The 23,425-nt window shown below is 38.6% G+C and overlaps 1 protein-coding gene across 6 annotated transcripts in view; it reads left to right on the top strand.

The window, feature by feature from the left end:
• peb (pebbled) overlaps window positions 1-20,592 on the top strand; it is a 325,749-nt gene extending 305,157 nt beyond the window's left edge. For 3 of the 6 annotated variants that reach the window (XM_067104886.1, XM_067104888.1, XM_067104887.1), the window contains 3 exons: window positions 13,035-13,336; window positions 14,566-18,357; window positions 18,678-20,592. In XM_067104886.1, coding sequence (XP_066960987.1) covers window positions 13,035-13,336; window positions 14,566-18,357; window positions 18,678-18,977 — 4,394 coding nt within the window. In that variant the 3' untranslated portion in view covers window positions 18,978-20,592. Of the gene's footprint in view, window positions 1-11,164; window positions 11,602-13,034; window positions 13,337-13,437; window positions 13,766-14,565; window positions 18,358-18,677 lie in introns of those variants that run through there. The other 3 variants (XM_067104889.1, XM_067104890.1, XM_067104891.1) reach the window with 3 other exon arrangements.
• Window positions 20,593-23,425: the final 2,833 nt, after the last annotated feature.

Genomic DNA, 23,425 nt, shown 5'->3' with positions numbered 1-23,425 from the left:
TATATATATATATACTGTACATATAACTGCCGATTGTATTTCATAATTCTTCCCCTATGCAAAGGTCAAAAGCTCAGCTCGACTCCAGTAGTATTTCACTTGAGGCGTCTCGCAATCGCTTTCTATGAATGCTGCTGGCGATGGCCAGTTGCAATCGGCTCGGGTTCCGAAGAATTTGAACAGGAACCTCCTTAATGAAATCCAGGCGTGACGTTAATCAACCACAACTTTCTAATATTAGGAAACGAGGGATGACTTGCTAGGTCGTTCGCTAGAATCCTGCTAGAGTAAGCCCACGTCTAGAAAGAGACTGTCTCTGGGCGAGTAGAAAGAATAGTAACAAGAGCGAATCCGTTGCTGGGTCAGATCATGTTTTTTTTTTCTAACACCATTAATGAGCATTTTTGGTATCGTAAAACTTAGGTGGTGGTATGCTTAGGAAAAAGAAAGGTCAGTTGGTTGGTCAGTGAAGGCGTGTGACTATGACTGTACCTGTTTGATGTCACTGTGACGTCACAACTTTGCGTCACCCTCCCCCCTCTTACTCTCTCTCTCTCTCTCCCTTGAGATGCTGTTGCCGAAGTGCATATTTTTTTTTAATTGTAAATCATAATTAAAAGTACATATCCCTTATTATTTTTTAAACACCGTTGTCTTAAGGAAATACTTATCAATTCCTGAGAAGCATTAAAGAATGAATCTAATACAATAAAAGTATTTAGTCAGTAATATAAGAACCGTCAACGTCTTCACACCTTAGGAGGTAAGTGGCCACCCTGGAGGTCATCCCTCTCCCTGGAGGGAGGATGGGGGAGGGATCTCCTCTCCTCCCTCCTCATCTCCGCATCCTCTTTTTTTTCTTCTCTGACTCGACCTTGAGGATGCGTAATGCTCAAGTTATCTGGTCTCTGGTTGTCTTTTGAGGAGATGCCTTGTAAAGAGAGGATGCCTAATGCTGATTTCTTTTCATGGCCTTTTAAATAAAAGATAAAGAGAGAATTAAATTAATCTGAAGAGTTTTGAGTGAATGTTAGATCATTATTTTTATAATCGGTAAGCAATTACAGCGTCTACGAGCTTCTGTAGCCGCTTATATAGCCCTGGTTTTCGTTGACGACTTAGGAAACACCAAGGAAACACATCCGCGTTGCTGACTCTCTGCCAATGTCACCTGTGGGATAATCAGAGTAGCGTCCACTTGCTCACCTGTGTGCATCATCCCCTTCCTACCTGGTTTCCTCACACACACACACCAACTCTGACTCATTGTTATTTCAGAATCACGTGCGATGTGGAGTTGCGTGCAGGAGGGGGCATCGATTTTATTCGGGTGCCGGATGGGTTAGATTTTCCATCCCCTTCTGATTTCGATTTTTTTTTTTTTTTTTTTTTTTTTTTTTGTCATCGGAAGTGGGATTCGGATATCATCTGGTTTTTAAGACTTAGGGTCAATTTAAATTTCATCTATTCTCTGTTATTTTAAAGTAATTCTCTAACTTTTATCGCAATGAATCAGCTTGTCTAATGAACGACGTGGTTTGAGAAACTGCGAGTTAACGCCATTACGTACTAATTGTTCTTTGTTACGTAAAACATTCAACAGTATAAAAAAAAAAATTGTTTATGGACTTTGTGATTTAATAACTTTTATGTTTAGATTCCTGTGCTCTTGTGTTTTCGTAATTGTAATTTTCCTCTGTATTTCCATACCTCTGGGTGTCCTACTAATTTTGTTTCATTCATGGGGAATAGTTTTCCTGAGATTGTCAGTCAGGATGTGTGTTCCGCTGCACTTTCTAAACTGATGTGTGATTTTCGTCATTCTCACATCCTCCTCTCCCGGGAAATCCTGTACCAAACATCCACTTCTCTCGGAGAGAGAGAGAGAGAGAGAGAGAGAGAGAGAGAGAGAGAGAGAGAGAGAGAGAGCTTCGGAACTCCTTGATAACAATGATGTACTGAAACAAAAGGAAGAACAAAATAAGTCGAAAAATGCATTACAACTCCTTTAAACATGTTATACTGAAATTTTAAAGTATAAAATAAAATAAAAAGAGGATATAAACTGCTCCAGAAACAGATGACGATGCACATGTCTTGTTATCATCTACATCATCATCATTTGTAGAAGATGCAATGAATGAAGAAACATCTCGCGAGAGTAAAACAGGAAACTCTCTCTATCTTGTCTGTCAGCTGCTCAGTGTGCGTCATCCTCGTGTCTGGGAGGTAGGAAAACTTAAGTTGTCAGACGAAACGAAAGAGATTGATTAATTAAGGAAAAAAATTTTTAAAGAAAATTGATGAACGAGACGATAAGATTATGTCATTTTCTGGTTTTTTTTTGTTTTTGTTTCTGTTCTTGGACGATGCTGCCTTGATCAATGTCATGTATAACACGATTCGTAAACCGTATTATGAAATTAGAAAAAATGAGATGGAACGATAAAAAAACAGGTTTCTTTCAAGATTCATCTAGTAAATGAATCACGCTGCTGGAATTCAGGGAGATACGAGAACAGGTATGTTTACGTGGGTCGAGAGTGGGAAGTAGTGGTGGTGGCGGAAGATGCTGGGATTAGGTGGGATGAGAGGGATGGGGGGGGATAAGGGAGGCTGCTGTGACGTCACAGATGTTGCGTTTACTCGTACCTTGTCCATCCAACCACTGAATAGTAGGTCATGCAGTTATAACATATTTTTTTTTTTTTAAATATAACAGAGTGGTATGGACTCAACACCTGTTTTTGCACATGTAGAGCATTATGAGTCAGGCTGCAAAGATAAAATAAGGGGTAAATAAGGGAGGCTGCCTGTGACGTCACAGATATTGCGTCTTCTCGTACCTTGTCCACCCACCCACTAAATATTAGGTCACTGTAGTTGTAACACTTATGTCATTCTTGTCATTAAATATAACAAAGAGGCATCGACTCAACACTTGTTTTTACACATGTGGAGCGAAGCGAGTCAGGCTTAAAAGACAAAATAAGCAAGGGAGAGTAACAAATGAGTCACCGTCAGTCTCCCTGCAGGATGCTCGCTCAGTCTCACCTAGCCCTCCCACCGGACCGCGTCCTTGAGCGGGCAAGCATTTTGGTCCAGGAACAGAGCACCGGGTTATGGGACACGACGCTTTCACTTTCCCCGTTGACCGTCAACTTTGGCAAGATAGATGAAAGAAGAATGAGGGAAGTTAGCTAGCTAACCTTGGTAGGGAATAGTTCAGAAAGTTAAATATTATTAAGAGTAATGTAAAGTGTGGTTTAATAGCAATTTTATGTAGATAAAGGTAAATTTTTGTTTTGTTTCGGGTTCAGTTAGGCAAGATGGACCAGATAAACGCGTAAATAAGAAATTATTCTCTTTTTAAAGCAGGATTAAATGAACTGTTACAGAACGGCCGTTATTGTAGTACGCGTCTCTCTTCATGATAATAATAATAATAATAATAATAATATATGAACACGTAATAGATAAATCGATGGTATACGTAGATTGATTTAGGGTATGTCAGAGTATAGAATAATTTTTCGTTACTGTTTGAACTTTATGCAGCATCCAGAACATTGGGGAGAGAGAGAGAACAAAATTATACGAGTGTTCACTGCTACGTCGAAATATTTGCCGTATAACTGGAGGGCCTTCGCGAGTTAATTCTTATCCCACTAGGGTGAAACTCTCTCTCTCTCTCTCTCTCTCTCTCTCTCTCTCTCTCTCTCTCTCTCTCTCAGCGAGCACTCGTGTACTTTATATATCCCTCTCTTAACCCGTAGCTGCCACCCACAACGGTCGACTAGCACCTAGCTTTTGAGAGGCGAACACTGGTCCCTCATCTTGAGAGCTGATCGCAATTGATTAATAATGTAATGAATTTACCAATTTTCTATATGTGCTTGCAGTTAACAATACCGTCAAAAATGACTAATACGTTTTACTGCGCAATGGCTGGCATGAATATCAATGAAGTTTACATCCTGGAAAGACATTTTACCACATATTTGCACGGTGCAAAAAAAAAATCTGATTCTGTATTTTCACTGAATATATTTTATTATGCTTAGTATAGATATTGTTGTATTAAGATAACTTTACCTTATCATCTTGACAGTTTATTTTTTATTTTTTTGTAATATGCTGCGATGAAATGCAATTTTTCAGTCTTACAAAGGACAACAAAATGAGTATCTTATCTAAAACTGACTTTATGCAACTGAAAGTGATATAGTAGATCTCTCTCTCTCTCTCTCTCTCTCTCTCTCTCTCTCTCTCTCTCTCTCTCTCTCTCTCTCTCTCTCTCTCTCTCAATCAGTGTAGGGTTCGTGATTGTGATGGCAGATAAATTGTCGAGACTCAAAAGGGTACATATGGATAAGGTGTTACCTTATTGTGTATAGGGTACTGATTCGCCTTATCTAGATGTACCATGCATTAGTGTACGTATCGCTATAAATTACCTCATTTATCGCTCTCTCTCTCTCTCTCTCTCTCTCTCTCTCTCTCTCTCTCTCTCTCTCTCTCTCTCTCTCTTTATAAACATCCAGATGTCGTTGATGGGTACTGTCGGGTGTTCGAGTCACTTAGGTACCAAACCATTTATCACTTATGATTCCCCTTCTTTAGTAGCGCGAATTGGGTATTAAACGACATTTCTAGCTCAGTGTTTTATATATATATATATATATATATATATATATATATATATATATATATATATATATATATATATATATATATATATATGAGATGCAATGAGACCGATGGTTTGAGATTTGTGAAAGTGAAAGCACAGGAAAGACGTGTAGAGTAATTTCACTAAGACCCTTTGCGTCATATGGCATGGATAGATATATATAGATATATATATATATATATATATATATATATATATATATATATATATATACGTATCATACGTATTACTTATTTCTTTTAAAGCTAGAATTCATGTGACATATTCACAAGATATATATCAACGTGACGCAATCACGGAGCATGCATGCGCTTGATGAGGGATGACATTTTGTCATTTATAATTTTTATCAAAATAAAGTTGCAATTTCCCCTCTCTTCTCTGACTACAGAATTTCCTTGGCTTGGTGGTGTGTCGTGCAGTGTTTTAAAAGTTGCAGAAATTATGTATTTCCCTTTTTTAGTTTTCTGTGAAAGAAAATTGTTGTGCTGGCGTTGTCTGTCCGTCCGCTCTTTTATCTGTCCGCCCTTTTTCTGTCCGTCCTCAGACCTTAGAAACTACTGATGCTAGAGGGCTGCAAATTGGTATGTTGATCATCCACCGTCCAATCATCAAACATACCAAATTGCAGCCCTCTAGCCTCAGTAGTTTTTATTTTATTTAAGGTTATTGAAGTTATCCATAATGGTGCTTCTGGCAACGATGTAGGATAGGCCACCAACGGACCGTGGTTAAAGTTTCATGGGCCGCGGCTCACACAGCATTATACCGAGACCACCGAAAAATAGATCTATTTTCGGTGGCCTTGATTATACGCTGTAGCAGCTGTACAGAAAACTCGATTTTCGGCGCATTTTTTACTTGTTTCCTTTACAGTGCATTATCGCGAGTAACAGGCATCATCATATCACCTGTTATCTGACACCACCAAGGTGATACACTGAGTAGTCACCTTGGGTTCATTTTTTGAAGGACCCTTTCCAGCGGACTCTGCAAGGGGGAAAAATGGGGCCTTTCTCCTTATTATTATTTTATTTCATACGTGACCTGGCGTCGATTGACAGCGGATAGCGATACAAATGGTATACTGTTTACTTAAAGCTTCAAAAATGGGGTCTTTCTCTCCAATGTTGTTTTATTTTATACGTATCCTGGCGTCACTTAACAGCGGTTAGCGATGCAAATGGTATACTGTTTACTAAAAGCTTCAAAAGTGGGGTCTTTTTCTTCAATATTGTTTCATTTCATACGTACCCTGGCGTTACTTTACAGTGGTAAGCTATAAAAATGGTATACCATTTACTGGAAGCTTCCATTTCGACTTCGTTTTCCAAATTAACAGCCGATTCATTCCTGGCCAGTCGTTGGTAAAGCTTAATGTTAACGATTGCTTTTATTTAATAGTTATACTTAATTACAAAACCTCATTAGTTAGTAATACTATCACATTATGCATCCGGATATAAATTATTGAAGATCGATAGGAAATGGTCACTTACGTAATCGTCTCGAGAATGTCACTGCGAGATAAGAGAGAGAGTAAGAGACCATAACTGTGTGACTTATACGTTTCAGACTAAGGGAGATTACAATTGCTTTCCCGAAATTTCTCTCTGATGCATTTCTTCGGTTTTATTTCTTATTTGCTCGTGTTTAGCTTCTCTCTCTCTCTCTCTCTCTCTCTCTCTCTCTCTCTCTCTCTCTCTCTCTCTCTCTCTCTCTCTCTGCAGGCGTATTTCCTTTTGGAACCCTCTTGGGTTTATAGTCTGTTGACGCTGTCCTGAAAGACTTTCAGCTGAAGACTTAAAGAAAGAAAACGTTATAGTGTAAAACTTGTATCCCAGGTACAGTTATATATATACATATAAATTTCTGACACACATCGGGGCCGAACCCTGGACTCTAACTTAAAAGTATATATATATATATATATATATATATATATATATATATATATATATATATATATATATATATATATATATATATATATATATATATATATATATATATATATATATATATATATATATATATATATATATATATATATATATATATATATATATATATATATATATATATATATATATATATATATATATATATATATATATATATAGACCGGGGTTCGGTCCCGATGTGAGTCAGAAATTTGTTTCTATGAAAACTCCTCCCGTGTGTTCATTGCCATGTATACATTTATATATGAATATGTATATATATGTATATGTATATATATATATATATATATATATATATATATATACATATACATATATATATATACATATATATACATATATATATATATATATATATATATATATATATATATATATATATATATATATATATATATATATATATATATATATAATGTTGAACTTGGAAAGAATGTAGACTTGTCGAGAGCTGACCCACAAATGCAAGACAGAAAAATCTTGAAATCTTATGTCTTATCAGTTTGGTTTAAGATGATGATAAATGTGATAGGAAGACGTCTACCATTTATTTAATATGACTTTTGTTAAGATTTAGGGAATTTGATGACCAGTTGCTTGAATTATAAGACTGTAAGGTATATGTAGCCTGAGAGAGAGAGAGTTATAGAGAGCTAAAATGGGGCATTGATCATAATTCTTGCCTCACTACCAAGAGGGCTAGGATTGATTCCCGTGCTCTTTCGCTTAAGTTATGTTGTGCTCCTTGTGCTACTTAATGGTTAGTAGACTGTGGTGCGTCGCAATGATGGAAAAATGCATGGGGCTTGCCACAACATCTCAAAATGCGAGTTGAAAATGGGAAGAGCAGAATCGCCTAAAATAACCACTATATATATATATATGTATATATATATATCTATATATATATATATATATATATATATATATATATATATATATATATATATATATATATATATATATATATATATATATATATATATATATATATATATATATCACTCCAAAGACAAATTTGAGGGTTTTGCTTTTGATATCTTTGTGTGCTTTCCTCATAGCTGTGTCATATTCGTAATTGTCTTTTTAGATAGCTTTCTTGCATTTGGAAAACTAGGAAAGTTAACCTTGAATCTTCCTATTGCTAGTTTTGCAGTGTATTATTTTAAATAATTTTCGAGATTTCAGAAGGGAGATGGGATGCTGGGGACAATTTATTTTAAAGAAACTAGGATGGTGTTAGTGTTTTTTTTTTAATACAAATAGAACACAGAGCAATTTTTTGTTAAAGGGAAAAGATTTATAAAACGAATTGGGATGGGATGAGCTTTTTTTCTTTTTTGAATACGGATGGAACACAGAGCAATTTTTTTTTAAGGGGGAAGATTTATAAAAGGACTTAGGATGGGATGAGGTTTTTCCCTTTTTTTTAAATACGGATGGAACACAAAGAATTTATTTAAGGGGAAGAGATTTATAAAAGGAATTAGGATGGGATGAGTTTTTTTTTTCTATTTTATAAATACGGATGGAACGCGAAGAACATATTATTTTAAGAGGAAAAGATTTGTAAAAGGAATTAGAATGGCATGAGTTTTTTTGTCTTTTTTTTTATTTTATAAATACGGATGGAACGCAAAGAACATATTATTTTAAGGGGAAAAGATATATAAAATTAATTAGGATGGGATGAGTCTTTTTTTTCCTTTTTTTAAATACGGATGAGACGCAAAGAACATATTATTTTAAGGGGAAAAGATTCATAAAAGGAATCAGGATGGGGTGAGTTTATTTTTTCCTTTTTTTAAATACGCATGGGACGTAAAGAACATATTTTAATGGGAAAAGATGTGTATTATTAAATAATTATTATTATTGTTTCAGTAGTTGAAACCTATTCACGTGGAACAAGCACACCACAGAGCCATTGACTTGAAATTCAAGCTTCCAAAGAATGTTGGTTTCAACCTCCCACCGCAGACCCCACACTGCAGTAGTAACTGATCATGATACAGAGCCAGTGATTTTTCATCGCCTTGGGGGCAACGCGAACCCGCGACCTCTGAGTGGCATGCCACGACACTAACCACTATACCAGCGGACCAGTGTAAAGTGAATTTCGTTGTCGGGAATGAATTATTCTGAGAAGTGTGTTTTGCTGGTCTTTGTTTAGAGAGAGAAATGGCTTCTGTCAGACGGAAGTGATTTCGTGAACCTTTGTTTATTGGTCTAAACAAGAGTTCGTTGGCCTAAGAGTGGCGTAGTTCTTTTAATTTAATGTTATCATTAGCACTAACAGTTGTCTTCATGGTGGAAATGACATCATCATGTGTAAGAAGTCTTTGCTTAGATGCAGTCTCTCTCTCTCTCTCTCTCTCTCTCTCGTAGGGGGTAGTGCCGTCAGTGTACCTCACGTGGTGCACTGTAAGCATTACTAAAGGTTCTTTGCAGCGTCCCTTTGGCCCCTAGCTGCAACCTCTTTCATTCGTTTACTGTGCCTCCGTTCGTATTCCCTTTCTTCTATCTGACTTTCTACAGTCTCCTAACAAGTGACTCATAGTGCAACTGCGAGGTTTTCTTCCTGTTACTCCTTTCAAACCTTCTTACTGTCAGTTTCACTTTCAGCGCTGAATGACCTCTTAGGTCCCAGAGCTTGGCCTTTAGCCTAAATTCTCTCTCTCTCTCTCTCTCTCTCTCTCTCTCTCTCTCTCTCTCTCTCTCTCTCTCTCTCTCTCAGGTCGAAGTAGCCTAATCTGTCACTATTTTAGAACAAATTATATTTTTGACCAAAGAAAAAGTTTTATTATTCTAAATCATATGAACAATTCTGTCTACACACCTACATACACATTGAACTGCAGAGAGAGAGAGAGAGAAGAGAGAGAGAGAGCAAATAACATGCGACCCTTATCAAAGGCTTATCTCTTTATCTACGATACCTAAAAAAGCTACAGTATGCCCACTTGCAGCAATACCACAGAGTTTTGAACCTCAATTGTTATTTTCCATTTAAAGTAGGTGTGAGGTAGAATTGGCGAATGTCTCTCTCTCTCTCTCTCTCTCTCTCTCTCTCTGGCGTTTTCATTCTAGTGTCTCTATATCTATGCACTTACTTTCACTCAGACATGAAACATAATACGCAATGATAGAATAACGCCGTAATAGACCTATCATTAATTTTAGACCGTATGTTGATGCCACGTAATTCTTATTATAGATTTCATGATTCATAGCAGAAAGCTGATTTAACACCTTTCTTATCTTTCCGCTCAAATCACTACTGACCGGTCAAGTTTTTATTGATTTACCGAAGGCTGCTGATGTATAAATGAAACGGCATACGATCTCCTAAATGGACACAACAAACGGTTGAAATAGACTGCGCCTGCGCGTGGCTGACACACACACACAGCCATTTCAAGAAGGAAAGCACCTCGCTTTCTCCTCTTTGTCTCTCCAGTTCGTATCTCTCTTGTTATGGGGATTTTCCATACTGCAGAAACGTTCGGCGAAAAGGCCATTAAACGCCTTTCCGAGTAACGGTCGATAAAAATAAGTCCATTCATTTTGGCAAAACTGAGAAAAGACCGGAAGTCTGGTGACGTGTGGCAACTCGCGAGGTCTTGTCAGACAGTGTGGCGTCGGTCTTACCCAGGGCGACCCTTATCCGTGCCCACCCCCACTTTACCTGTTAATTGGACCCCAGTTTTTGGGGGTTAGGAGAGGGGTGTGGGGGGGATATGGTTCCACTTCGATGTCGTTCGCAGTCAGGTGATTGTAAATGTGTCGGTTTTAGCTTTTAGTTGAACTTTAAGTGATAAGGATTTACTTTTGAGTCAGATGTCGAGAATATTCAAAAGAATAGGAGAATTAAAACTAAAACAGGTACATTATCTGTATGTTTGTGTGTTTTCTCTCTCTCTCTCTCTCTCTCTCTCTCACACACACACATATATATATATATATATATATATATATATATATATATATATATATATATATATATATATATATATATATTATGCATGCGCATACTACATTGGTTTAAACAGTTTTCTCAGCATCCACACTACATACGGTATATTTATGTGTGCATTTTTATATTATATATATATATATATATATATATATATATATATATATATATATATATATATCACTTCCAAATTCATAGCTAATAGGGAAAATATAATGTGGATGTAAATACCAGGTGGTGATGTCATCCGGCTGGTGAGCGTCAACTCCGGATGAAGAAGATATGGCCGGATGGGCAACTGAGCCGTTGCCGCTTCACTATTTATCTATCAATTTTATCTGTTTCTAAATGTTACCTCCATTGAATATAACTATACAAATAAGTCGTTAGGTATCTTGTGGCAAAGTCTGAGTCGTTTATTTTACAAAATTATGTTAATAATGAGGTCTGGGAGCGAGAGATACGTCCTGGCAACCGGCAACCGGCAACCGCCGTAGTGTATAAAGACCGGGAGCGCAGCCTCGTCATCTCAGTACCTCTCTAACCTTCACGCTAGTCACACCTACGTATTGCTCACACAAGCAACGAGCCCCTCGAATATCGTTGACAACCCTTTTGAGAGGAAGGGTTTCGGAAAGAAGTTTCGCATCCAGTGCAATGGTTATTTACAACTTCGTAGTGCATTCTTTTAGTGAAGAGTAGCATGTAGTGCTTTTGTAGTGGACACGTTAAGAAAAAAAAAAAAGACTTAAAACTGCTATGTGTGCTGCTGTACCAAAGACACATCAGTTAGTTGATTTTATTTATTGTTTTGGCAGCGCCAATCGGCAGTGTCTTTTTTTGATTTGGTTGAAGCTTTAATTACTGTAGTTCTGTGGAAGAGTTTTAGACAATGGTAGTCTCGGCTGAGGAATACCGCCACAAAATCTTCGGAGTGATTCCCTCCCCTGACCACACGACTTTTTATTGTAAGTGTTTCGTGTTTTTCCTTCTTCATCTCCCGCCCAAATACTCGTGTTTCGTCAAACTTTTTGTCCGTTTTAGTCCTGTTTATTCCAGTTTTTCACCTTCTTTTTTTCCCTCTTGATTCTCCTTGTCTTATCTTTGTTTTACGGGATTTCTCTGTACCTCTTTACTTAGCTTAAAAAATCAAATTCTGATTAACTGATCTGTAATAGTAGTGGGATTTCCGTCTTCATAAAGTGATATTATTGAATGTCAGTACGTAATAACTTTGTTTACTTTTAAAATTTTTGTCTACATTTCACATTTTCTTTTTGTTATAAAGTAACAAAATGTTCTGAATGGAATTGGCCAGAAAAGTAAGATGACAATTGCAAAGGAAATCAAACAAATAGTGATGATATGAGAAGAGTGACAGTTGTGAAGTAAATAATTTTTTGTGTAGAAACGATATTCACCTATGAAATTAAAACCGTCGTTATACATTGTGTGCTTGAATTGTGTATAAAGTTCGACTAGCAGTTTTTATGTAGTTGATATTTTTTGATTTTTGTAGACTAGCAAATTGCATGCTGGAGTTAGTGATAGATGCACTGAAATTAGAAGAATTATTTCTTAGTAATTAATGACTTGAAAATATATATATATATATATATATATATATATATATATATATATATATATATATTTCCCTGTTGGTTCCCTATGCTTGTATCATTCTGCTTTTACAACAAGGGTTGTAGCATGGCCAATAATAATAATAATAATAATAATAACATGGAAAAAGTATGTGGGAGAGAAAATATTCATGTACGTGTTCCGTTTCTGCATTTTTTTCAAAGATGTGTATATTTTAGATTTGTTGCAAATTTCGAGATAGAAACGTTTACTTTTGTGTACATGGAAATACACCGTACTATAGTTTTCTTTATTAAACATCCCAACTTTATGTTTAAGAAAGTCTGATTTTTGCCAGCCCATGTTTCTCTGGTTCTGACGTGATTATACTTCAGTTATCCAGTCATGTCATTTTAGTTCAGTAATGGAGTAATTTTACTTTCGTTAATATCACCTCACTTAAAAGTTCATGTTAGTATTTTTTGAGAAATGCAGAATGATCATTTTTACGAGACTTTTAGCTTTGTTACTTAAATGTTACATTTCCCTGAGTCATAATTTTTAATTTGCTACACAGGTAAATTTTCATAAGGGTGTTAGAGAATAATCTTTCAACGCTTATCTTTAGATTTTGACAAATGAGAGAGGATGTATCACCGAATCTATCGTAAGTTTCATTTTCGGTAATACTGAAGGTCTTAACATTTTGCGCCGCCGATAGGGTACAACAAAACTGAAAGATTTCAGTTTTCTTGTGTGACCTGATTGATGATGTATTCGACCGAAGGCTGATTTCCTTTTTTCATTTCATTTTTCTCAGGTGAAACAGACATGGCTGCGGCAACTGCCTCTCCAGAGCCTAAGGGCACGTTGACCCCCCCAGGCTCCTCCCCACTGAGGGCGGAGTGTGACCCCAACAGAGACTCCTCCCACGGCTCCACACCCCCATCACCCGAAGCACCCCCAACTCCGGACTCCGCCCACATGGCTACCGAGCCGACCAATCACAGCGCAGCGCGTTTCCAGCCCGCCAATGACACGACAGAGAGCCGGCTGTTGACCAATCAGGAGCCTCTCTCCGGGGCCAAGAAACGGAAGGCAGCGAAGGTTCACAAAGTGGAGGTAAGGGCACTCTTCTCTTCCCCGACCCCCACCCCACCCCTCGTTCCTTGTCACCCCTCTCCTCCCCTCCCCCCTTTCAGTTGAGTGTGAGGTTGATGGTCAGTGGAGAGAGAGAGGATGGACAGTGTCGCAGTATTCCTTGTAGAAGTGCCTCGGATGCCACGCTCTTGTGTACAGAGAGCCTGGCCACACCCCACACGTACTGGTGGCGGTGTCTTGTACTTAGTGTGTGCCTGTACATAGTGAGGAACTGCGTCCGAGTTCTCGTGTGTTTAGACCTACGTTGGAATTTATATCTATATTTATATACGTACATGTACATATTTGTGTTGACATGGTTAAGTGATTAATTACTCAATGGTGCTACGGCAGTTTACGGAATTTGTTCGTCCTGGACTATCTCAAGTTCTATCCATGTGTGTGAACATGGTAAGATTATTTGCGCTTGCGCTCTGTGGGTTTTTCGTTCATTATTTTCATTTTCGGTAATCTATGCGTATTTTGCCACTGAGTTCGTCTTTATATGTTCAGCAGTTATGCCCCCCCCTTTTTTTTTAATTTGGATCCCTGATTAGATTTTGTTTGTAATGGGTTGGCCTTCGTTAAGTAATGTGGATGGTGTGTTGATATGATTTATTATCGCCTGCATGGTAAAATAAGTGTTCACGATTCGTTGATTTTATGTGCGTGGATGCGCTTGTAAAAAAAAATTAAATTAAATATATATATATATATATATATATATATATATATATATATATATATATATATATATATATATACATATATATATATATATATATATATATATATGTGTGTGTGTGTGTGTGTGTGTGTGTGTGTGTGTGTGTGTGTGTGTGTACCCCTACTTTATTTTTATGCTTTAAGGGAAAACATTATTTATTTATTTAAAGTAATAAAGTCTGTTACCCGAGTTTTAACTAATAGGAGTTAGCAATTATGCTGTTCCTTTTTTAACGTTGTTATTATTACAATGGAAAATTTTGAATTCGTGCGGGTAACAGTTATTTGAGTACTAATGAATTTAATAGTTTTTCGTGTTTGAAAAAGTTGAGCCAGTAGCAAGTTTTATGTAATTCAAATTATTTTTTTATCATTTGTCGATGCACAGCTTATTGACGAATATTAGCTTTAGTCTTATTGTACTATTTCAAGTGACTCCTTCTAATAGCTACCTTTCTTCTTTCTCTCTCTCTTGGCAAACGCAGATGGAGTGCGGGAGTGAGGGCGAGGGAGACATAGCGATGGCTGGTAGCTTCAACTGCCCCGTGTGCCAAGAGGAGCTGCCGGACCAACACGAATTTACGCAGCACATCCGGAAGCACAACCGCGTCATCGAAACCGACAACGGCACCAAAGTCTACTGCTGCGGCATCTGCAAGAAGCAGCTCAGCAGCAACAGCTCCCTCGACAGACACATGCTCGTCCACTCCGGGGAGCGCCCCTTCCGCTGCCACATCTGCGGTACCCACTTCACCACCAATGGTAACATGCATCGACACATCCGCGGCCACTATCGCAACGGCGGCGGCGGCGGAAGCGGAGTGGGCACCGGATCGGACACGGGAGAGAGCGACTTGGGGTCAGAGGAAGGGGTCTCCTGCCCCAGGAAGCGGTCCTTGGAGGAAGAGAACACCGTCTCGGCGAAGTCTGTGAGACTCAACACCATCGAAGTGGAAGAGGAAGAACTGACGTGCCCTGCCTGTGGTGTTGAACAGCCTGGCCAACATGCCCTTGAACAACACGTGGAAACTATTCACCCGGAGTATCAGGTGGCGTGCAATAAATGTCAGGTTGGGTTCAAGAACTACAGAGGTTTACATTTGCACAATTCTATGGTTCATCCTATGTCAAGTTCATCACCCCCACAGCTAGACCTCACTCTGACAGACTTTTCAAGCCCAAAGTTTCCTCTAATTGCCAAAGAAATTTGTGAGAACAGCAGCCGACAACATGATATGTCAGGAGAGGAAGGACAGGGATTACACAGGTGTCACCTATGCAACATCACATTCCCGTGCGCAGAAGCGTGGTTAATGCACATGAGAGAACACACTGCATCCTCTGCAGCATCTCCTCCCTTCAGATGTCCACGTTGTGTCATGAGATTCTCTAATCTTGCAGAGTTTGCACAACACCAGCAGCGCCATCTTTGTGAGGACCCACAACCCCCAAAGGAAAGTTTTCTTGCAGTTCTTGATTTGCTTCACAACCGTGACTCAGCACATGCAAATGTCGCCTCCTTATTGGCAGGGAGATTAAAGCCACCTTTAGGAATGCCACCGCCAGGGCAGCACTCTCCAGCTCCAGCAGATTCAGCCAAAGCATCTCCAGAGCATCCAACAGCTAGTCGCATTGCAACTACTGCTAGTGCAACGAGTGTTTCTTCCACCATGGTGGCCACCGCTGCAGGACTTTCCCATGATGAGCAGTTTGCTCGTGAGTATAGAGACATGAAACTCAATGGCCAGTACCCCTGCCGTCTGTGCAAAGATGTCTTTGCAAATTTGCGCAAACTAAAGTCTCATAATCTTGTGCACATGCTGGCGCCCCCTTACCGGTGCAACCTCTGTTCTTTCTACAGCAATGATAAAAATACACTAAAGGAGCACATGAAGAGCCACAAAGGGGATACACCTTATGAATGCAACATCTGTAATCTTGCTTTCACCACTAAAGCCAACTGTGAACGCCACATAAAGAACATACACGGCCGCCAGTCAAGAGATGAAGTAAAAGGGTGCATGAGTTTTAACCCACAAGAAAGTAGTGGCAGTTGTGATCGCTCAATGGAAACTGTATGTCACATTTGTCATATTGACTGTAAAGCACGATCAGTGTTGAGAGACCACATACGGTCATCCCACCCAGAAGGCATGACTAAACCTTTTTCATGCAAACTCTGTGGAGGCACATTTTCATCTGAAAATGATGTTATGAGACATGTCATTCAGCAACACCCAGAAGCAGCTTCTGGCCCTACACTTGAAACTTTAGTAGCTAACAGATCTTCAAGTGAAAATCTTCATGAACACCACGACCTCACTCCTGTTGAGTCTCTGTTAAATTTTTCAAAGTTACCCATGGGAGTACCTTTGACTACACACCAGTCACCATCAACTTCACTACCAGTCACATTTCCGCACAAATCATCTGCCCCTGCACCTTTAATTCCATCCCGTCCACCTACACCCACTGTGGGTACTTGTCACACCCCAAGCTCATCTGTCCTCCCTGTTGTTGAGGATGACACTCCACTCGACCTTAGTATTTCAAAGAGGGACAAGGATACTGAGGAAGAGACAAATATCGTAGATGAAGAGGAAGTTGATGTAGAAACTGGTGATATTAAAATTGAACAGACTGAACCTGAAGATCTTTCTAAGCCACGAAGTGAACATATTGAAAGTGATGGAAAGGAGACACCTCCAGAATCTATTCCTGAAAGCACAACAGATGTTCTGAAAATCCCTAAGCCACCATTCCCATTAGGAGCAATGTATCCTCAACCACTGTCTCTTTGTCCTCCATTCAGTTCTCACCAGTATCCTTTATTCATGCCTCCTTATGGTGGCCTGCACCCTGTACATAATTTTGATCCTGCTCTTCTTGAGGAATACCAGAAGGAGCTTAAGCGTGGTCTTCAGTTGACATCTGGAGGTGGACTGTTGAGTGCCACCAGTGCATTTCTTCCCAATAGCTCTCCTTCTTTCCCTCTGTCAGCTTTAGCTTTAGCTGCAGCTCATCGTGATCCATTGCGGGTACCAAGACCAGACCTTCGTTCTAGTGAATCAAAATCTGATGATTCTTTGACAGACAACCACAATAGTTCAAAGTCAGGCGATGACGATGTGATGCACTTCACAATGCGTAATTCGGTGTTGATGAAAAAGCCCAAGCAGAGGCGTTACCGAACAGAGCGTCCATGGCGATGTGACCTCTGCGACAAAGGCTTTACTCTGAGATCAAATATGGAAAGACACATGAAGCAGCAGCATCCAGATATTTGGCAACAGAGGCCCCGAGGCTTAAATGCGCAAAGACAGGAATCTACAGCACCTTCAGTTACCACAGAAAATTCTCATACTATCTCAGACACAGTTAGGGAACAACTCATCAATAAAATTGAAAAAGAGTCTGCTGAAGAGAAGGGGAAAGATGGTGAACACAAGGAAGAAGAGGAACGTGAATTGGTCATAGATGATAACCCTGAAGAAAAGAATGAGGAAGAGGAGGAGGAGGAGGAGGAGGAGGATGAGGAAGATGAGGAGGACGAAGATGAAGAGGATGAGTATGATGACGAGGAAGAAGAGTGTGATAGGGATGATGAAAAAAACCAGGAGGATTGTAGTGCCGATCTAGCTAGTGTACACAAGCTATTGTCCGCTGCCTCAAGTCAGAGCTTCCCTTGTTTTGGAAGCGAGGGCGAGGACGACAACAATGGTGACAATGACAGCAATAGCAATAACTCATCTGGGGAACCCAAGCGCAGTGCCTACTCATCAGCTCCCCAGAAACAGAAGTGCCCCTTCTGTCAAAGAAAATTCCCCTGGTCGAGTTCATTGGTCCGGCACATCAGAACTCACACGGGCCAGAAACCGTACTTATGTCCCGTCTGCCGCTTCCCCTTCACCACGAAATCCAACTGTGATCGCCACCTCCTTCGGAAGCATCCCGACTCTCCCCACACCGGTGGCGGTGACCGCCCTTACCGCTGCAGGAAGTGCCCGGGTGCCGCCTTCACTAGTCTCGAAAGTCTCAGGAAGCACGAGATGTTCAAGCACGAGAAAGCCAGTGACACAGCCGTCTCGAGGGACGATTCGAGACCATTCCGCTGTCACGTGTGCGAGGTGCCGCTGGCGACCCGGGAGGTTGCACTGCAGCATCTCGATGGAAGCCATCCCGAACACAGTTCAGGTGTCATCAACGCTGAACCTGTCACCTCTGACAACAATAACGATACCATCTCTGTTGCACCTGATTCAACCACGACAGATAGGGTAGGTTTATCTGGAGGAAATTTTTCTCTGCTTGCTTTTTGTTTTATTAGTTTTGTTTATTTTTTTCGTAATTCTGGGTTGTTGATAAATCAAGGTTGCTTTAATTACCATTAAGTAATTCACTGTATTGCATTTCTGGCTCATAGATTTACTTTTACTTGCAATGAAAATAGTGTAAGTTTCGAACCTTTAAAATGTTTTGTTTGACATGTAACTTAGAGACTTGATGGTCATTTATCATCATAAAGTTATATCTTGGTAAAAGCTAGATTTTTACTGACGAACCACACTAATCAATACCTCCCTCTTCTCTTCTCCAGGTTAGCTGCATGTTTTGCTTGCAGAGATGTTGGAGTTTAGCAGAACTGAAACAGCACGTCAATTCCCAACACACAAGGGCGTCGTCCCCGGTCGATTCCGAGGACGACGTCCCGAAGGACGAGTGCCTGGCCTCGCCGCCTCCACCGAGCCTCAAGACCGAGATCAAGGAAGAGCGGAAGGAGGAGTCCGAAGGGACCGACTTCATCTCCAACCTCCTCGGCACTAAACGGGCGGTCGTCGATCATCTGCTGACGTCGAAGTCCGCCGACGACGCCGCTAAGCTCCTGGGCGTCCGATAATGTTAATATCGTGTATTAAAAGGGAGAGAGAGAGAAAAAAATATTCAAAGTTATTTAATAAGATTTGAATACTAGACTGAGGGTGTGTATGTTCAAGATTTTTCGAATTCCTTATTGATAGCAAAGAGTGCAGTATGATGTCCATAGCTTGTAGTTTTCGTTTTGAGTGTTCCAAAACGATCGATTCTCCTCGTTTCTGTTTTTCGTTCCCAATCTTTAAAGCATTCACAGTTTGCCTTGAGAAAAGATGAATCATTCGTGCCTTGACGACGTGCCCAGACTCTTCGATATCTGTAAGTTAATAATGGTTATGTATATAATGTGTACATAGAATAACTTCATGGTTGAATATTTTTGTTCATATCATTTCATTCCTTTGTCTGTGATGTCTTCTACTTCTAGTTTTTATTTTTGTTATTCGTTATTGTTAATTGTTTGCTTGTACAGTACCTGCCAAATATTGTCTTGTAGTGTTTCTTTAGTTGCCAAGATCCCAAACAATTTTGTTCAAATAAGAGGGGCCAAAAATCACTTACTTTTTTCTTGTGCCTAAGCTTTCGTTGACTCTCTTTCCACCAGTGTTATTATACTTACTATACCAGTGAAATGTATGTTTTGTATTATGGTTCTATACCAAGAATGATTGCATATCTTTACATAGATTGAGACAATCTGTATGGATCAGGGATTGAAATTAGTTTCCTTTTTTTTTTTTTGCTATTTTGTACCATCACAATCTATTTATGAAGATTTTTTTTATCTCCAAAGTATTAAGGCTAACATGCCAAAGTTAAGGTTAGTGTGTAAATATACCCTTATTATTTATCTCATGTACTTGTAAGGTTGCATTCTTATTCCAAAGTTTGTATATTTATACTACCTTAGATTAATTTGAAACAGAAGAAGAAGAAAAAAAAACGTTCTTTATAGTGTTGTGTTCCTATTAGTTTTATATTTGACATTCCAGACTATATTACCTCATTATTCCTTACTTCAGTTTAGTCAGCAAAGTAAAGGATACGCCTGTCTGTCTGTCTGTCTGTCTGTCTGTCTGTACATTGAAAACTGAATTCTAAACACTTCAATGTTTGCAGTAACACTTTCTATTCTACCCCGAGCAAGGTGACATTCCCATTCCACTTCGCTCGGTTATATCCAGAGGTCACACTTTTATTTTTTTTTTTTATTTGTAAGATATATTTATATCCATCGAAGTGTATATCTATGCAATAATTTCTTGCATGTTTCCCCAAAGAAAGTTTTGCCAAGTGTGGAGATGTTTGTATTTTGAGTGATGTCCTTTTTTTCTATTCATATTTCTGTATATTAAATATATATAAATATATATATAAATCAGGGCAGTATGGGATGCCGTTCCTTATTTGTCAGGAGATGACCTCTCGTGCGCTGCCTCTGTTCAGTTTGACAGCTATTTTGATGGCGCGACGCCACGAATATTGAATATGACAAATAACCAAAGGTAGTTGTATACATATAGATTATTTAAAATCTGTTTGATACTCTTAACCCCATATTGTTCAATCACCTTGTTCTGATGTGTTATTGTCGAAGCACCAGTTCAAAAGAAAGCCTTGGAATACATAGCTGTGATTGACTTTGAATTTCATTATCCTTTCTGTCCTTCTTCCTAATGAACACCAGATTCTATGGACGCTTGAATTTCAAGTCAATGGCCTCTGTGGTGGGCTTGTTCCATATGGATAAGGTTCACATTCTGAATATAAAAATTATAACTCTATCCATAACAAGAGAAAACAATCTAGAAAATAATATATATGTCTCATTCTTTCGTTTTTCGAAAGGTTAGAAAATAAAAAAATATATAATGACTTGTGCTGATATCCGTTTTGGTATAATAATCTGTATTACAGTAGTATTTATATAAGAACTGCTGGACACAATAAAAAGAGATATAAAGTACAGTATTTTAAATAACTAAATGGCATAGCTACATTTTGCTTTTAACATTTAAATTAGAATTATCAGTCTTGAAAGTTCCAAGATGCCTGTTTAACTACTGTGACAAATAGGAACATGTATGCAAATCAGTGTTGGAATGTTTTAAAAAGAAGTAGGCGTAAATTCGTGTTTGATGTATGCAGAAGAAAATAGTCTTCATACTGCATGATCCCTCTTATGTGATACTGTCTATCTGATAATGTATGTTAAAATCACGTATTTGATTTTAGATTGAATTCAGATGGGAACGGCAAATATATTAATCATAAAAATTACTCGCTGGAATCTTACATTTTGACATGTTCTTGGTTATTTACAAGCTTTAATAGGGCCTATTTTAATGTCTGCTGAAGTTAACGTACACAAGTTGCACAACGTTGCAGTGTCTTACTTTCGAAGCATCCTTAAACTCTACGGAAGGAATTTGTATATTTTGATGAGTGGATCTTTCAGAAGGCCAGTTAGGCTCCTAATGTACAGTTAGACTCGTTGCATCACATAACACTCGACGTTTATGTCATGCAAGTCAGTCGCTTCAGATGCCAACCTGTATCATTGTAAACAATTGTAAAATTCCTAAGAGATCCAAATGACAACAAAACTAATTTGAATGAGATGCTTTATTAATGCCGTGCCGTAATCAATTAACGATCCATGAAAGTAATCTGTTGCTTCGCATTCAGTTTTTTTTTTTTTTACTACTACTTTATTTTGGATTTCACGCCTCATTTAACCTGGTAACCCTCAAGGGCACTACAACAAACCCGGAAATTGTGTAATGACGATTATATTAACAAGAAACTGTCACATAAACATTGACAATACATGCTTACGTACATACATGGGCATATGGAGGCTTTGCTGCCATGTGTGACTGGAGGACACATAGCTTCATTTGTTTTTGTACATGACATTTACTTTGCCAATCTAGTTTTGTGTGATTGCCAACCAATTAAGCAATCGATTGGTTTAAAAAGTAGTAATAAGTACTGATGAAAGTCCCTATCAGTACAGTTCAGAGTTACGAGAGATTCAATAATTCAATCTGGATGCAAAATGTTGGTGATACATTGTAATTCATGCTTCAGCTGTTAACGATACCTGTTGTTTCTCTTGTCAAACAAGTTTGTTCATTAATCTAGGCGTAGGTTGCTTACAGACCCATTGATATCTAGGAACACACTCCAAAACTGCCTAATTAGGACGGGTTCTTATCATGCAGTCATTGGATTTCGTGGTATGCTTTTGGTGTTATCGCTTGGTGTGGGTTTGTAGATGACTCCCCCTCCTTCTTGGGAGCTGTAACCGTGAAAGGATCTTCCTTGCCTCAAGATGGCAGGAACAAAAAAAAAAAAAAAAGTTTTCGTTTTGCATTCTTTTATAAGCAGTTAAAAGACCTAATTCCTTAGCCGGATTAGAGGGAAAGATTTGTCTGATAGTCATAAATCTCAGTGATTCTCACTTGTTTTTGTAAGTAAGGGACGTCACAAGTCAGCATAACTTGTCTTGTCCCTTCCTGCAGCTTTCACAGACCCAAGTAGGTAGCCATTCAAGTCCGTTAGCTTCAAGCACTGTGGTTTTAGGCTACTCATTCCACTGAAATAGCATAAAGACGCAGAACCTTCATATTATTGGTAGATGGACGTTGTGAAGTGCTTTCTCGTAACCTTAAACAAAAGCTATCAGAAGGGGTCATTTAAATTTCATTGCTTGCTGTGTATTATGTCCTAACGCAAATATTTTGTGCAACTTCTACATTTTCTAAAACCAGCTTGTTCGTCTCTTAAGTATTTTGTGAGTTAATTTTAGAACCAGTGTATTTTTTTAAGGTTGAATTAGTCAGCATAGTAAACTCCCTGCCGTGAAAACAGATTACAAGTTATTTTGATTCGGTGGCCTGAGAGTTTAGAATATATCAGAAATACTATTATGAAAAAAAAATGGAATTTGAGAACACTTTTATTAACTAGATACATAGTAAGTAGACGTGCATATAAATAAATGTAATTTATTACAATGGAAAATTCGAAAAACTTCACGATCGGAAACACTTTCATAGTTACCGCCTTATCCTTGGAAGTCGGTTGCTTCCTATAAGGTATTGTAAAGTTGCCGGAACGTGGAAATGTGGCGAAATTTACTAACAACTTCGTGATCGGGTGTAGGAGTGGCTTTCTCATCTTAAAAATGAAAAAAAAAAACTGAACAGCCAAAAAAAAACCTGAACAGCAAAAAAAAAAAAAAAAGAACGACGTTGCTCATTGACACTATCATTTTTATTCTAATGAAAAAGGTAATGGTATGGATTTTTAACTGCAATACCTACGTTGTTATAATTTGTCAAGAGCTGATAATGGTGGAAGTCAAACGTTGTTCAAAGATTATAGAGAAGTAAAGAGTGGACAATCGTGCCAGCCCTTTATGGGAAAATTGTAACCACGGGACCGGTGGCGCCATCCGACGGTGAG

Source organism: Macrobrachium rosenbergii, chromosome 6, assembly GCF_040412425.1.
Source record: "Macrobrachium rosenbergii isolate ZJJX-2024 chromosome 6, ASM4041242v1, whole genome shotgun sequence".
NCBI classification, from domain to species: Eukaryota; Metazoa; Arthropoda; class Malacostraca; order Decapoda; family Palaemonidae; genus Macrobrachium; species Macrobrachium rosenbergii.
Note: the sequence above shows the minus strand (reverse complement) of the source record. Positions and strands in the feature narration are given on the sequence as shown.